Genomic DNA, 15,666 nt, shown 5'->3' on the forward strand with positions numbered 1-15,666 from the left:
CGAGGGTATGTATTTCTGCTTTGAGCACCAACATCTGCTCCAGATTTCAGATTTAGCCGTCCGTTCTGCTCGTATTTGAGTTTATTCCTTTCAGAATCAACATTTCTTTAATCTTAAACCATTCTTAATTTGGAGCAGGAGGGAAAAATTCTGGTTACCAGAATAATTAAGTGTTTAATTTGAATTTTGGGTTTTATAAATATTTCTAGCTAAATATTACTCCTGAGGAATAAGGATGTCTCATTCAAGCTGCTATAAAAAAAAATAGAATTTTGCATTTTATATTTTAGTAAAATATCCGTCTTGAAGCAAAATACAAGTCTCACTATAAAAAAAATGGATGTTCTATCTTATGATGATTTCCAGGCATCATTTTATTGTGGAATTATGTTGCTAGGAGGTTTCTCCCGTTATAACACGATGCTATTTAAATGAGTGGAATTAGGATTTCTAAGAATGATTCATAATTCATGTTAACAGCCTTCCCGCTGCATTTTCTTTCACAGTTTAGTTCCTGTTTTGAAATCTCTTCATTAAATAGCCGTCATCCTTATGGCAGCTCATCCAAGAGACAAACCGGTGTTTCTCTTTGTGCCCTTGGATTTTGCCGCTTTGCTTCCAACCTGCTTAAGATGCTTTGTCATTTTAGCAACAAGTCATCCCTGAGAGGTTTTGTCATATTTCCATCTTTGTGTGCAGAGCCTCATTTCCTGCATGCCATTGAGTACGGGAACTACGTGTACTTTTTCTTCAGTGAGATTGCAGTGGAGTACACGACTCTTGGCAAGGTAAGAAAAAAAAATCTGTTATTGCTCCCAAGTAAGAACACCGTCAACAACGGCGTCTCTTATCATGCAGACCAGGTTCTTGCCTTTTATTCTGCATGATTTGTTGGCTCTGCCTGGCTGTGTTGGTTTGTAATCAGACCCTTCTGGTGTCAGGTGGTTTTCTCCCGGGTCGCGCGGGTTTGCAAGAACGACAACGGGGGTTCCCCGCGGGTGCTGGAGCGATACTGGACGTCGTTCCTCAAAGCCCGGCTCAACTGCTCGGTTCCCGGGGACTCCTTCTTCTACTTCGATGTTCTGCAGTCGCTGACCAACGTGCTGCAGATCAACCACCGGCCGGCTGTGCTTGGAGTCTTCTCCACGCAGGCCAACAGGTGGGTTTGCTGCTCAAAGGAGTCACTAAAATAATATTAAAGGATGCTACAATGCAAAAATAGGTAGGAACACTACCTGGAGAAGAAAATCACTAGAAGATAGTAAAATACACTGTCCATGCAGGAAATCATTCTTAATTAACAAGTAAAAATTATAAAAAAGATATTAAAATGTGAAAACAAGAAGTTTCACAAATGCATCCATTAAAAAAAGGGAAAATGAGCTTCAAAAAGCAAACTTTTAGACATAGTTACTTCAAATTCAATGTTCTACATCCCAATATACATGTTTTTCCCACTTGTAGGAAAATGGTTTGTATTGTTTTTAACTTTTATTAACCTAATTGTAGTTTATTTTGATTACAGTGACAAAATACGAGTGTAATAAGTTTGAAGGAATCATTTTATAACAAAATGTGAACAAAATGAGAATGTGGTTTTAATAAAGTTGGCCCTTTTAGTAAATCATAAAATCATTTGAACATAAATCTACTTTGTGTTTTTCAAAGTTATGACAATGACGGTCTATAACCTGTCAACATTTATTGATATTTAAAATAACATCCTTCATATTGAACTAAATATGTCTTGTTCAATTTGAGTTTTTTGAGTCTGGAGAGTATGGAGCAAAAGGCTTTTGCCTCATCTTAATAATAATTTCCTTTTTATCTAGATCCTAGCTCCTAATGAGAAAAATAAATTCAACTGTGCTGATTTGGCTTAGAAAAGTGTAGAGCTGAGAGAATTTAAAACATCTTCAAATTTGGTTAAATATCTTGAAGGTTTAAAAACAAACTTTTAAGTTTATTGGAACTACATTTTGAACTGGCAAGGCCGTGGTGCAGCGGTAGGGCGGTCGACCCATGATCGTAATATGGCAGGTTTGCCTCACCTATCCCACCTTGCCTCTGGTGGGAGGTTGGCGCCAGTGTTCAGCAGCGGAGCCGCCACCAGTGTGTGAATGTGTGTGTGACTGGGCGGCCTTGTAGGTAGAAAAGTGCTGTATAAGTATCCGCCATATACCATTTTACCATAACTGGCAAGGCCACTTGAACCTGAAAATGACGGTTTTGCCAAAAAATATCATCACGCTGCAAACGTTTTTACAGGAACAGCTTCTCAGCCTTTTGTTTATCTCCAGTTTTTCTCCCAAATTTTCATCACGACTTTAAATCTTCAGCACCTGTGTTGCAGGAAGAAAGATTCTTTTAAGGGTCTAGTGTTGTTTGACACAAAAATATTTGTCTGTTCTTCAAAGAGATCAACTTTTCTTAGTTTGTTATGCTTCACTTCTTCCCATTTATATGGGTGCAAAGAATCTTTTTTTTTTTTTTTGTGTTTTTTGATTATCATTGACTAATCAATCACATGGCAGTGTGTCTTGGTACATGTGGGCCTGCTGACACGGTCAAGACACCTGCTGTGTTCAAACCAGCATCAAAATGAAGAAGATGATCTAAGATGCTTTGAACTGGCACGGATGTTGATACAAGGCAGGATGGGGGCTTTCATGTTGTTTAGACCAAATTCTTAATCCAGAAACCAAATGTCACAGCCGAACATGGGGTTCAGTCATCTGTGTGCTTTGCAGCTTCACTTTCCTCTTCAGTAGCTGGAGCAGCCTTTGTGCTCTGCTGCTGCTGCAGATGCTGATGTAACGTGAGGATTTGTTTTTTTTTTTTATCATGTTAAACCTTTCTTTTGGAACCATTTGGTTGTGAATCTGTAGCAAATCTTTTTGACTTCAAATGTTTCTTTAAACAAGACATTTACTGTAGGAAAAGATTGATTTGATATCAATCTGATATGAGGACTTCCCAATGAAGAGAGAAAAGGCTCTTGTGGCATTTTTCTGATAATGGAGGACATGTATAAAGACAAATAAACTCTAACTTGTATTTCTTATTATTTTTTCATTCAAATGGATGTAAATCAGCAGCAGATGAGAGCTTGTAGCCGGGATGTAGGCGCTGCAGTCAGCGGGCCACAAGCTCCCTGCTCTGCTCCATTCTGATGCATCAGACAAATGGATCCATAAAAGTCTTTGTTTTCCTCGTCTGAGCTGGAATCTGGATCTAAACTATACTGTAGTTTGGGGGTTTGAGGGACCGTAAGCTAGCGGGAGAGCATGTAAACAGAGGGATGGCTCTATGCCAATAGCCCCACCCTCAACTCAGAGGTGAAATTCTAATGAACTCCTGCTGCTCTGCAGAAAAACGATGTCCCAGGAAATGACAGGTTTTGGCACAAAAAAAAACCACCATAATCATGAATAAAAAAACACTGGAAATGCTTTTAAAATAGATCAAAAGATGATTGAAGCGGGACTTTAAGATTTATTTTCCAAACCCTTTGCTCCACCAAGAAAAAACATTTGTTCTAAAAGTGATCATCACGTACCTGTGAGTCATCAGTCAGCTTTGGTTACTACTTGAACAAAGTGAATCTGTGACTTTACATAATTTTGTGGATGAGGGCAAAGGGCAGCAGGGTCTTCTTTGAAGGCTTGAAGTAGTGATGGGCATTAGCACACTTTTCGATACAATACCGATTACTTTTTGCATAAATAGTCAAAACAAATTACGGCACCTATACTGAATACTGTTTTGTTTTTTTTAGGATTTTTTATTGTAAGCATATTATATTTTACCCTAAAAAAACAAACGCTACCAAAGAGCATTTGGTTGATAAGGTAGCTCACCTATCAACCAAAAATACCAAGAAATAACGCACACACTTTTATTTTCTTGTTTATTAATTAGTAATCAATACTTTCAATACCAAAAGTGGTGATGTATTGTAATCGATACTTCGATTTCTTGGTATGGATGTTCCCATCACCAGTTTGAAGAACATTACAGACTTTTCTTTCTCACCTGCGGTTTTTCAACAGCATCACTGGCTCTGCAGTCTGTGCTTTCTACATGGATGACATAGAGAAGGCCTTCAACGGCAAATTCAAAGAGCAGAGGAACAGCGAGTCGGCATGGACGCCGGTTCCAGAGGAACAGGTCCCAAAACCAAGGTGGGATTGTCATCTTCATCACTTTCCCCGTTTTCTCTGGCTCTGTCACTGCATGTGCTGCTGTTATTCAGCCTCTCAACACAACACAAACATAAAAAAAAGCATTAGCAAAAGACACCTGCTCATCCACCTGCTCACTTTTGAACACACACAGCTGTCATTTTTTTCCTGCTTACCCGCCTGATGTTTCTCCTGTCTTTACCGGTTTGGCTCAGGCCCGGCAGCTGTGCGGGCGAAGGCTCCGCCGCCGCCTACAAGACGTCCACCGCTTTTCCCGACGAGACTCTGACTTTTATCAAGTCATATCCTCTGATGGACGAGTCCATACCATCCGTCAACGACAAACCCTTCTTCACCCGCACTACCAGCAGGTACCCAAAGATGCTCATGTGTGTGAAACTCCTGCAAGGGTTCAGGAGAAAGATCTGTGAGCAAAAAAACCTCCTGTCAGGTTAATGTTCAACTCTGAATTTGAACTGCTGCCTCTTAAAATGAATCAAGATGTGTGCTTTCAAAATATGTCCTGATTACTCTGATTACACCAAATATCAGTGGAACATTATTTTCATTTTCCATTTGAAGAAATTTACTGCAAAGGCATGCTGGGAATTTGGAGAAAAGCAAATCCTAAGTGGAAACCTAACATTTGCTCAAACTAAAATTTATTTTTAATGACCCCCTCTTGTGAGAATGGGGTTTAAAAACATGTTCTTGTGGCATTTTTCTGATGATGGAGGACATATGTAAAAAAATAAATAAATCTTAAATTCATTACGAATCAGACGCAGACGAAAACCAGATCTCTGGTGTCTAAAATATGCTGGGCGGGCCACAAGCTCCCTTCCCCACTCATTCAGCAACAAGAAGGGGAAGGCGGGCGGGGTTGCTCCAACAGTCCCAAGCTCAAATTTCTAATAAACTCCTGCAGCTCTGCAGAAACTATGTCCTTAAAAACAACACAAGTGTTTGGATTTGGGCTCAAAATAGTTAAAATAAAATACTTTACAGAAGCTCAAAAGATGATTGGAGTGGATTTTTAAATTACCAAAGAGTTTAACATTTAATCTATCGGATCCTTTTTTTTTGGTTTAAAGTTCTAAGAAATATTTGTTCATGTGAATGTCAGTGAAATAAAATAAAAATTTAAAAAAATCTGACAAATGTATAATATGTGACATTCTTAACTAAAACTATAATTTAACTGATATTTTCCGTGTGGTGTAATAAAAAATGTGCTTTTATTCTCAAAAGAGACTACCCGTATTTTCCGGACTCTAAGTCGCCCTTTTTTTCATAGTTTGGCAAGGGGTGCGACTTATACTCCGCAGCGACTTATATTAGAACTAAATTGAAATAAATACATTGTTAACCCTCCTGTTATGTTCATTTGTGAGGAACAGAGATGATGTGCCTGGGTCAATTTGATGTATGAGGTATGTTAAGTGTTAAGAGTATGTTAAGTGACTCAGAGAATCAGCAAACTTTTTTTTTTACAGTAAGATCTTGAAGGCTAAAAACATAATATTCTATTTTCCAATGATTTCATAGATTCAGAAATGCAATAAAAATGACAACTGTTTCTACAAATACAGGATGAAAACAGAGTATTAGTTGGCCAATGATGCTTCATGAAAGGAATTAATAAATAAGTATGAGAAAGAATTACTGTGAAATTATGAGATAAACAGTCTGCTACGATTGTATCATATGAGTTTGTGCAAGTTATTATATCTTGGTCTCAGATTTTGTCAAATAAATTTCCCGTCAAAATGCGACTTATAGTCCAGTGCGACTTATCTGTGTTTTTTCTACTTTATAATGCATTTTTGGGTTGGTGCGACTTATACTCCGCACCAACTTATTGTCCGGAAAATACGGTAAATACACGTGAAATGTATCTACTTTAAATTAAACTAAATGCAATTTCAAACTGAACTTTGTGAAAAGCTGAGATTATCAACTTAACTCAGAATTAAATCAAAACATAATACATTTATTACAACTTTGTAAAAAATAATTTTTTTGCACTTTTTTTACCTGAATCGGGTAAAATAAATCAACATTGGTCTCAATTGTCTAGTTAAAACCACAGTTACAAGACAATAATTTTTATTTATTTTTTTGTTTTTTTATACATGTCCTTTGTCTGCAAACATAATTCAGCATCATTGTCTTCCCTCCTGACGCTGCGATTGATGTGGAAGAGAGAGTTCGGCTGAAACACTCGACCCCGTCCCTTATTGGGACCAATCGGATTTACTCAACAGTCGGCCTCTGTTTGCATCAAAGGCTCGGCACACGGCGCAGGATCGTCCTAACGCACCATCCTTCCACAGCAGCACACGTTGAAGACGCCAAGTCACTGATGTTGGTGCCTGTTGTGACATCTTAGAAATGTCACACGGTGACGGCGGTGGGCGTAGAATTATGAATACGTGTCATCAGTATTTCATTCACCATCGAGAAAACCTCAGCAGTGGGTAAACACGCATCATATATATAATCACAGATGCTGCCTCCTCATGCACACACAGAAACCAGAGCCCCCCCCCCACCCCCACCCCCCCCAAGCGCTCATCCTGAAGCAGAGCCAGCCTGACAGCCAGCCAGAAGCTGCTGTGGCTCCAAACCGGGGAAGCATGTACTGCTTCACATCTGGCGCCAAAATCATCACATCTGCTGCGCCTTTCTCCTGAGACCTGCTAGATAAATGAAATCCAACCGCAAGAGAATCCCGCCGCTCCGCCGACTCATTGCAGGGAACGCGCCAGTCAATTCTGTGTGGGTAAACACAGCAGCCTGTGTGGGACCATCCAGGCAGGGGAGGGGGGGCCTGAGAGAGAAGTGAGGGCAGCGAGGCTGCCGGCGCCCTGAAGAAGAATCTAGAAGTAATGCCATGCAGATCAAAGCTTGTTTCAGAGAAGTTTCAGAATATTTGGGCCCCCATTAACCCTTTCGTCCCTGACTTTATAATCAATTATTTATTATGTAATTTATTAAAACTGTTAAAATTTGTATGCATCGATGAGAAGGAATTTTTGACATAGTCAACAACCTCTCCCCTCAAAAGAATGATGACATCACAGTGGGAGAAACCATCAAAACCATCTAAATCCACTCTAAACACACTTGTCTGGGATATCCCAAGGAAGATTGGAAATTATTATGGGATGCCACTGGGACTACTGCTTGGCAGCCTTTTTGTGGCAAAAAAAATCTGGCCATTTTTACTTTTTTTTTTTTTTTTCCTGTTAAAGAACCTTTGTTTGAGGGATCTTAACAGAAATTCACTTACACTCTGCAACAGTTGCCAAAGTTTAACTGATCTTTGATCTTTGGAAGAGGCCACCATCTTTAATTTTCAAGGGAAAAAAATCACCTTTAGTACCAGCTACTAATTTAAATTCCTCTATAGAGATTTTTATCAATTGTTTCCTCAAGCCAAATTGGGAAACTACTTTTAGTAAAAACTTAAGATTTCAAGTGGCGTTCCTTTATTTTTGATACACTTTTACAGGAATATTGTGAAAATGTTAAACATGGTTTAAAAAGCCAATATGAATACATTAGGGTCGTGGTTAACTAAAAACCTCAGTTGCTAAGGAAATCCAAAAGTTTACTTTTGCTGATTCTTCTAAAACTTACATAGACCTGTTCGTCACCCCCAAGTGACCAAAAAATATGATGGTTGCTATGGAAATAAAACCAACAGGAAAATCACCATTTTGAAAAAAAGTGTTTTTTTTCTCCTAATTTGTCACATGCAAAGGCAGAGATTGAGGGGTGTAGCAGCCGCTCAGCCAGTGAGGGCAGGTAATGAGGGCAGGCAGCGCTCGCAGCTCTTCACGTTTGTTTCTTTTCAAGGTGATGCTAAATTAGGTGGAGTCCTGGATTTAATGGTCCCTTGCGAATTATCGACGTACGGGGCATGAAGGGGTTAAACTCAGGACTCACGTCAACTGTGAACCTGAGCTGCTTGCAGTTGAAACCTTATAAAGCAAAGTAATATTTTGAAGGCAGAAAGTTAAAATATGCAAAGGACAGAAGGGCTGAGCGGATGTGGGAGGATAATTGATGAATTAATATAATGAATGCATTAGATGCAGGCGAAGGAGGAAAGAAAAATGCTCAGGATAAGCAGTGTGCTGATGCTTTCTCCATTCAGCTCTGTAATCACCCACTGTTTGAGCTGTTCACTACTGAATTCTGACTTTCTGGAGATGTCGTGAAGATCTAGTATGTTGAATATCCTCAACTCCCCACAGTTTGCACCGCTTTTAGAGATTTCATCTGGTTAATTTCCTCCCAGTCCCTGTTTTCTTCTGCATTACAATTTCTTCTGGGTTTAAAGTATTCTTGTTTTCTTTAGGTTCAAGCTGACCCAGATAGCAGTGGATACTTCCGCCGGGCCCTACAAGAACCACACGGTGGTATTCCTGGGTTCAGATAACGGCCATGTGCTGAAGATCCTGGCCAGCACAGAGGGAGCCAACGCCTCCTTCAGTACCCAACTACTGGAGGACATCGACGTCTACAACCCTAACAAGTCAGAAAATTATTAGTTTGTTTAGTGCGTTTTTTGGTGTTACTTATTTTCTCTACCTGTTTGTTGTTCCTCCTCTTCTCCTCTCCTTTTTTTTTGTCACCTCCTATAATTTTTTGGGTTTTGGACCGCTTTGCATCTCCCCATAAAGCCGGACAAAAAGCTTCCTCTTGTCTGGTGTTGTTTTCTGACTCCGCAGTTTAATCAGCCTGCATGAAGCTGGACTCCCATCCAGCCATCTGGATCATTTTAATGCCAGTCTTCTGCTCTGCTGCTTTAAAAACGAAAAGATTTTCCAGGCCGTGCAGCGGTGAAACTTTGTCTGCTCTTCTTTTCTCCTTTCAGATGCAACATTCACGGAGAGAACAGGAGGGTTCTGGGTCTCGAGCTGGACCGGGATCATCACGCGCTGTTTGTGGCGTTCTCCAGCTGCGTGATCCGTGTTCCTCTCAGTCGCTGCTCGGAGTACGGAAACTGCAAAAAGTAAGTAACACATATGTAAGGGTAAATGGCCGTCGAAGTATGCATTATCACTTTTTAACGCATGCCGTGGAAGCCTGAACCGTCCGACGCGAAGTGCGTTAAAAAGTGATAATGCATACTTCGAAGGTCATTAAACCGCTTATACCATGGTCACTTACAAAATACATAAATAGTAACCTGTCTTTAGTCCTCAATTCTTGTTTTTTTTCCAATTTGGATCGCTTTTATCACAAAAATCAAATTATTTGTTACGTGGTGCGGCGCGTCGTAACAAATATCCCGTGTCGCGCCACACCACCGCTGCAGTCAAGATTCGGCGTAATAAAGTGATATATATATGCTGATCTTTCCGATGTGTGGAGTAAAGCTTCAGTTCAGAGAGAAAGTTCACCTCTTACTGGTTGTTTTTGTCCAAATGATGAAGCAAAAGGTTGTTTTAAAGAAGCCGGCGCAGTGAAATAAAACATTTAAGCTAGGTGACCGGAACTTCTTTTGTTCACCGTGCGTTTATCCTGTGGTATATCACTTTTTAATGCACATCCAGCAGCCAATCAGAATCGAGTATTCACCCGGACCATGGTATAAAAAAACTGCTAATTCACATCCATTCTGTTCTGGTTTTCTTCTTCTTATCTTTAAAACCATCAGAGGCCTGCATTTGTTTTTGATTTTCCAACTGAAACGTTTCTGGGTTTTGAACGAGTTTCATTAAAACTGGTTCACTGGGATCTTTTTGTCATTTATATATGATCATATCCACACCAACAGCTGCACCAGCTCCACTTTTGAATCTTGAATTATTACACAATTAACCATGATTATGAATTTTTGTGAAAAATTAAAATTCAGTTCCTCTAACAAGTTTGCTAATTGCATTATCCTTCTGAAGCAGTTGTATTCTGAAAGCCTCATAGAAAATTGATGATTTTCACAAAAATACAGAATAAAACGTCAAGTGAGTTTTTAGACTTCATGTCTTTTACAAAGCAGATTCTTTCATAAACAAATATAGACGCCCCCTCTGCTTCTTAATGGAAAATCTGTTTTTTGTTTTTATAATTTCAGGTTTGATTTTTAGAAATAAATACTAAGTCACCTAACTGAAAATGTACAAACTGTGTTCCTAAAATGTACAACTTACTTTAGAATAACAGGTAAATTAGTAATACTGGAAGTAAGTCTCAAAAGCCTTTCTGGGCTGCATGGGATTTTGATTTTTCCAACCACAGAGGCGCGACTGCAGCGCTGCCAGGCAAAGGAAGCAGATTTCTTGCCAGTTTAAGGAAACTGTTCCTCCCATGCAGCCGTCACAGGCTTTTGGGAAAACAGCCTCCTGCTGTCGGCTTCCTGGCGTGATCCAGGACCAACGTTTCCCCCCAAAAAAAGGCCCTGTAAAGTTGTTAGCAGTTGGCAGCTCGAGTGCACTCAGAAGAGCAGGAAAGTGTAGAGTGGTTTCCCGGATGTATTCATTTGCAGTCGTAATTCATTACTGGGTTTAAAAACCACTTTGCTGTGGTCCTCCCAAAAGTGGTGTCAGTACTAGCAGGGCAGCGGCTTTGTTGTTGTTCAGAGCCGTGCGGGTCACAGTTTTTGTAACCTCGTCCATTTAGGCACTGATATCTGTAACAAACATGGTGGGGGCGCGGCTGTGAGAGCAGGTCTGTCTCCTCGGGCCGCTCTCTAATCCATCAGAACCTGAGCTGGGGTTTGTGGGCCACACTCATATGTGAGGAAGATTTCTGCACCAGCAGGAAAAAGAAGTTCAGCTATAGGAGGCTGCAGCCGGGTGAACGGCAGCGGTGAAATGCAGCAGGGATGCAACGATTCACTTCCCCCACAATGCAGTTCAATGCTCGATTTTTGGGTCACGGTTTTGTTTCAGTTCATCATATGATTTGTGGTTTACAAAACGAAAGCAAAACACAAAAAATTATAAAAATCCTTTTTTTTATTTGCTTATAAGAAAATAACAGTAGAAAAATTTCTGAAGAGTTTTAAAGTTTATTCGTTTTTTTTTTATTTTTTATATTAAGTGTAATAAGATATTTAAATTAATAACCAGCCAGAAATACTTGAGATTTAGTGTTTTTACACTTTTGGGAGACAATAGCAAAGGAACCAGATTTTTTTCTTTTTTAACATTGTTCTAAAATGTAGAACAGATTTTTAAATTTGCTCCAGTCTAACTTCACTGCGTCTAAAACACACTTACACTCACACTTACACTGACGCTTTTTGTCAGATAGTGTCAGAGAAAACCAGCTTTCTCTTTGTTTCAGCAATGGAAGGCCAATTTACATCCATAATAGAGCAAAAACAAAAATGTTTACATTTTTGGAAACATTTTAAGAAAGATTCATGTTTTTTTCATCATTTGTTTATATAAACCTGAAGTCCCCCCCCCCTCCCTTTGTGGACAAACTTGTGAACTGCCTACATAAAACATTGATGGCAAAAACAAACTGGTGTCCTTCCCAACGACGCAGATGGGGTGCGTCCCTGTTCTCTAAATGTTTTGGAGTTTATGAAATATCTAAACGAATCTCTTACATCCTGTTTATAAGCAGAGCACGGCAGAGTCTTTTACAGGCTGCTGGTGTACTTGCTCTCCGGGCTATGGGATCTATTTTGGGGGTTCACAGGAATGTTGCCCCCACCCAGACCCCCATTTTTTTTCCCTGTCAGGCCAGAAGAAGGATTTCTTATCTCCCTCAGGGAGTGTGTGAATACCCCATAGCATGCTAGCCCCTCATTGCAAAGACTGTTGAAGCTCTCAACATCATTTAGTCATAAATTGGATCCAGCTGATCGGCTCTTTGCCAGCAGTGGTGCCCCCCCCCTGTTTTTCTGAAGCTGTGGGAGGGGGGAAAGGGGTAAAAATTGGATAGGGCCCGTCTTACTGGAGGCCACGGGTCGGCAACATCCCCAGATCCTTTTTGGACACTCAGGCTGCAGCACACCTCTTGTTTGGATTAAGGGCCCCATAAGCGGCATCGGCGCTGGGCAGGAGGTCAGGTTTCAGCTGTCATATCCTCCTTTAACACTCCAATGAATCTCTCTCCCCCCAGATGGGATTTGCTTCCATTTTCTCTCACTCCCGGCTTGTGTTTTTCTGTCCCTCGCTGTAGCCTGTATCATTACATTTGTTTTTATTTTCACTCGAGGCCCCGCTGCCAATATTGGGTTTCAGAATATACTCTGGTCGGAGCGGCAGCAGGGAAGTGTATGAAATGGGAATTTTAATAAAAATACAATAAAAGAGCAAGAGAGGCCCCAAACCCTCAATGTGTTTTGGATCCAGAGACTTTCGGAGCCAACAGAGATTACCGTTTTTATATGAACTGCCTGAACTTGAATCTTCTTTTGAGCAGATAAATGAATATATTTTTATTTTTGAGGGTTTTCTAGGGAGATGGGGAGCAGGCTATTTGTAATTCATGCAGGGGAGTGTGAAGTAAAATGATTTGCAATGCATGGATTTGTGGGTTCCCTTTCTGCACCTTCAGACAAATGTTCATGTCTGCCTTTGCTTTGACGGTGAAAAATAGCTTCTCTTTAGGTTTTTTTTTTAGTGCAGTCACCCACGCAGCTTCTGCTCGGATCAGACGGCGGATGTGGAAATGCAGCTGCATGCAGTCTGCATCTGTGCTGGATTTGTTCAAACGCGGTGGAGGTGAATTAGATGGAGTCTGGGTTTGTTTAGACTGAACCCCGTGTTTTCTCTTTCTGTGAGGGCAGAAGCCTTCAGTCCTGCTGGAGGACAGAGAGTTCATGACCACAGTGGAATTAGCCTCCAAATCAAGTCAGCCCAGTGCTCCGCCTACTAAACATGTTTGTCTGCTGCTAATTAAAAACACATTAAATGAGTTACAATATTTAAAAAAAAGGCTGTAGTGGAGCTGACTACCCTAAACAGAGCTGGTGCCACGTTTATTATTGGTTTGGGTTCACTAACATAAAAGGATGAAGGTTTTCCTTTGCTTTTACTCACATTTCCACTCAATATTTACGCATTATCTCAGCAGCTGAGCTCAATTTATCTAAAAATAAATCTTTTATATATCTGACCTCAAACCCTAAGAAATAATAAAGTTAAAACCAAGTCAAGCTAAACAAAATTAGCAAAAATCGCGATTAAATATGAACGTTGTTATCAATGATTTTCACTGCAGTTTTTGTAAAATCTATATTTTGGTAAAAATCTCTAATATTCCAGATAAAACATATTTTGCACTTTAGCTTTATTTGAGATGATAATGTTAGCTGTGGACAGGACACAACTATACCAAAGCTGTAGCAGAAATAAAACCTTCCACTCAGAGGAAAAATGTATTTTTTAGTGTTTTTAACATGTTCTCTAGCACTTTTTTATGATGGAAGACACTTGTTAATTGTAGGAGCTAAAGGCCTAGAAACTGTTTAGCAAAGTTCTAGCTCCTTTGAGCCACCGAGATGTGCGACGCCAGACTTGACTGACGCGCCAAGCGGACTGTCGTTTCCCTGGATGACGAAGAAAATGATCAACTTTGCAATGAATTTGTTTCATTTATTATTTACATTAGTGATTTGACTTCCCTTTTGCTTCATTTCCCACACCAGCGGGCAAAAATCATTTCTCCATCTAGTTCAGTGCTTCTCAATTATTTTTTGCCAGGCCCCCCCTAGGAAAAAGAAAATGTTTCGCGACCCCCCCCCCCACACACACACACACACACATACATACTTGTGGGTGACAATATATTAGGTAAGTATCTATGAAAATTGTGTAATTATACCTAAAATTGTATCTTTTAACATTAACAAAAGAAAAAATCAACATAAATCCACTTTCAACAAATATTAACTTTATTCAGCCACACAGAAACCCTGTTGTAGTGTAAAACAGAAAAGAAGCTTAAAGTGCCTGAAATTAAAAAAATCTGTCAGCCATTATTTAAACTAGAAACATTTTGACCAACTGAACCATTTGATGCTGAGAAAAATAATTAAATCAATAAATAACATTGAATCTAAATTGATTTGAAACAGTAACGGCACCAATATATTTAATGTTTTTAGTCTGAAGAAATAGATAAAAAACATTGTGCTGATTTTTTTAAAATGATGGATAGTTTATTTATGATCTTAAAGTGCAGCTGTTTTCCTGCATTACCTGCTGTCTTTCTGTCTGTCTCACACCAACTAAACGACAGGCAACATAGAACACAGTAGGCTTAGCGTAACAAGACAGCCAGCATTAGTGTTACATTATTTCAGATACAAGCTGCTAGATATGTGGGGTTAAAAAAAAAAAGTCTGCCAATTGTTTGTACTATAGTATTAAAGTAGTGGTTACCTTCAGTCAATATAGGAAAGACTTGGATTGAAATTATTATTAGTTCCATTTAATTATATATTTAGCTTGTGTTTTATCACCTGATGAGTATTTATGAATTCCTTTTTCAAAGGTTTTTTGGGTGTTTGTTTCCACAGATGGCTCTTTATAACGAAACATTTGGCACATAAAGCCTTTCAATGTGTGAAGCTGCTTTTCTGTAAAATAATAAAAATAATAATAACCTAATGAAATATTTTGAGCAAAATGTACTTAAGAAAGTTACTTTAAAGTTTGTGTTTCATGTTTGTTTGATCATGTTGGAAGCAAATTGGAATTTAAAGCCTTCGTGAGAGATTTCAGCGTGGATAAAACCTTTCTCAAAAGATTAAACCCCAAAGTTTATGGTAATGTTGAGCTAAAATATCAAATTAAAATATGTATTTAGTTAACTCAGTGTATAAACTGTAATTTTGTATCAAACTTATTTTAGACGTGTTGGAGAATTCCCCCAGGAACATGGCATCAACTAAAATCACGTTCTGCTGCATCATTGTTTGGTCATTTTAAAGATTTTGGCCTCATAAAAGCTTGGAGTTCTAACGAACGTCCCTCACAGTTCCAGACTGCAGGCAGACACTCCTGTGTTCATCTGAGTCCAACAGAGATGCTCTGGAGTTAAAGCAGACAGGAGCAAACAAATGCTCCCTTACAATAACCTTAAAGAACAAATGTTCTGTTATGCTTCTGTAAACCAAAGTTTTTGTTACAGAGAAACATGGAGTATGAACGCGCATACATAACGGGCTAAATATTAATGGTTAATTATAACAGCACCTCAGTATTCAGTGAAATGCATCGACCATCTTTTTAGGGTCAAAGCACAGCGGTTTTTAATCTGAAAGCTGGCAGATAAATATATAATAAAAAAACGGGTTTGAACAGACAGACACTCTTTATATTTTATCTTTTCGTACTTTAAAGACTGAAATGCTAGCTCAATACTTTCTGCTTTATCAAAGCCTGCAGTTCCATTTGCAGCAGTTCTATATGTAGGAGGATGCTTTAAAACATTATTTCTAAGATGCTTTCACTCGAGATCGCTGGAGGGAAATAAATCCGTTCACAAATGGTCAAAAGTT

The 15,666-nt window shown here is 39.3% G+C and overlaps 1 protein-coding gene across 6 annotated transcripts in view; it reads left to right on the forward strand.

Moving 5' to 3' along the window:
* The window catches only part of LOC101156117 (semaphorin-6D), a 170,307-nt gene that overhangs the window by 112,143 nt on the left and 42,498 nt on the right, over window positions 1-15,666 (forward strand). For all 6 annotated transcript variants that reach the window (XM_011485749.3, XM_023964656.1, XM_011485745.3 and 3 more), the window contains 6 exons: window positions 700-788; window positions 942-1,159; window positions 4,053-4,184; window positions 4,400-4,555; window positions 8,554-8,730; window positions 9,073-9,210. In XM_011485749.3, coding sequence (XP_011484051.1) covers window positions 700-788; window positions 942-1,159; window positions 4,053-4,184; window positions 4,400-4,555; window positions 8,554-8,730; window positions 9,073-9,210 — 910 coding nt within the window. The remainder of the gene's footprint in view (window positions 1-699; window positions 789-941; window positions 1,160-4,052; window positions 4,185-4,399; window positions 4,556-8,553; window positions 8,731-9,072; window positions 9,211-15,666) is intronic.

This window comes from Oryzias latipes, chromosome 16 (genome assembly GCF_002234675.1).
Source record: "Oryzias latipes chromosome 16, ASM223467v1".
NCBI classification, from domain to species: domain Eukaryota; kingdom Metazoa; phylum Chordata; class Actinopteri; order Beloniformes; family Adrianichthyidae; genus Oryzias; species Oryzias latipes.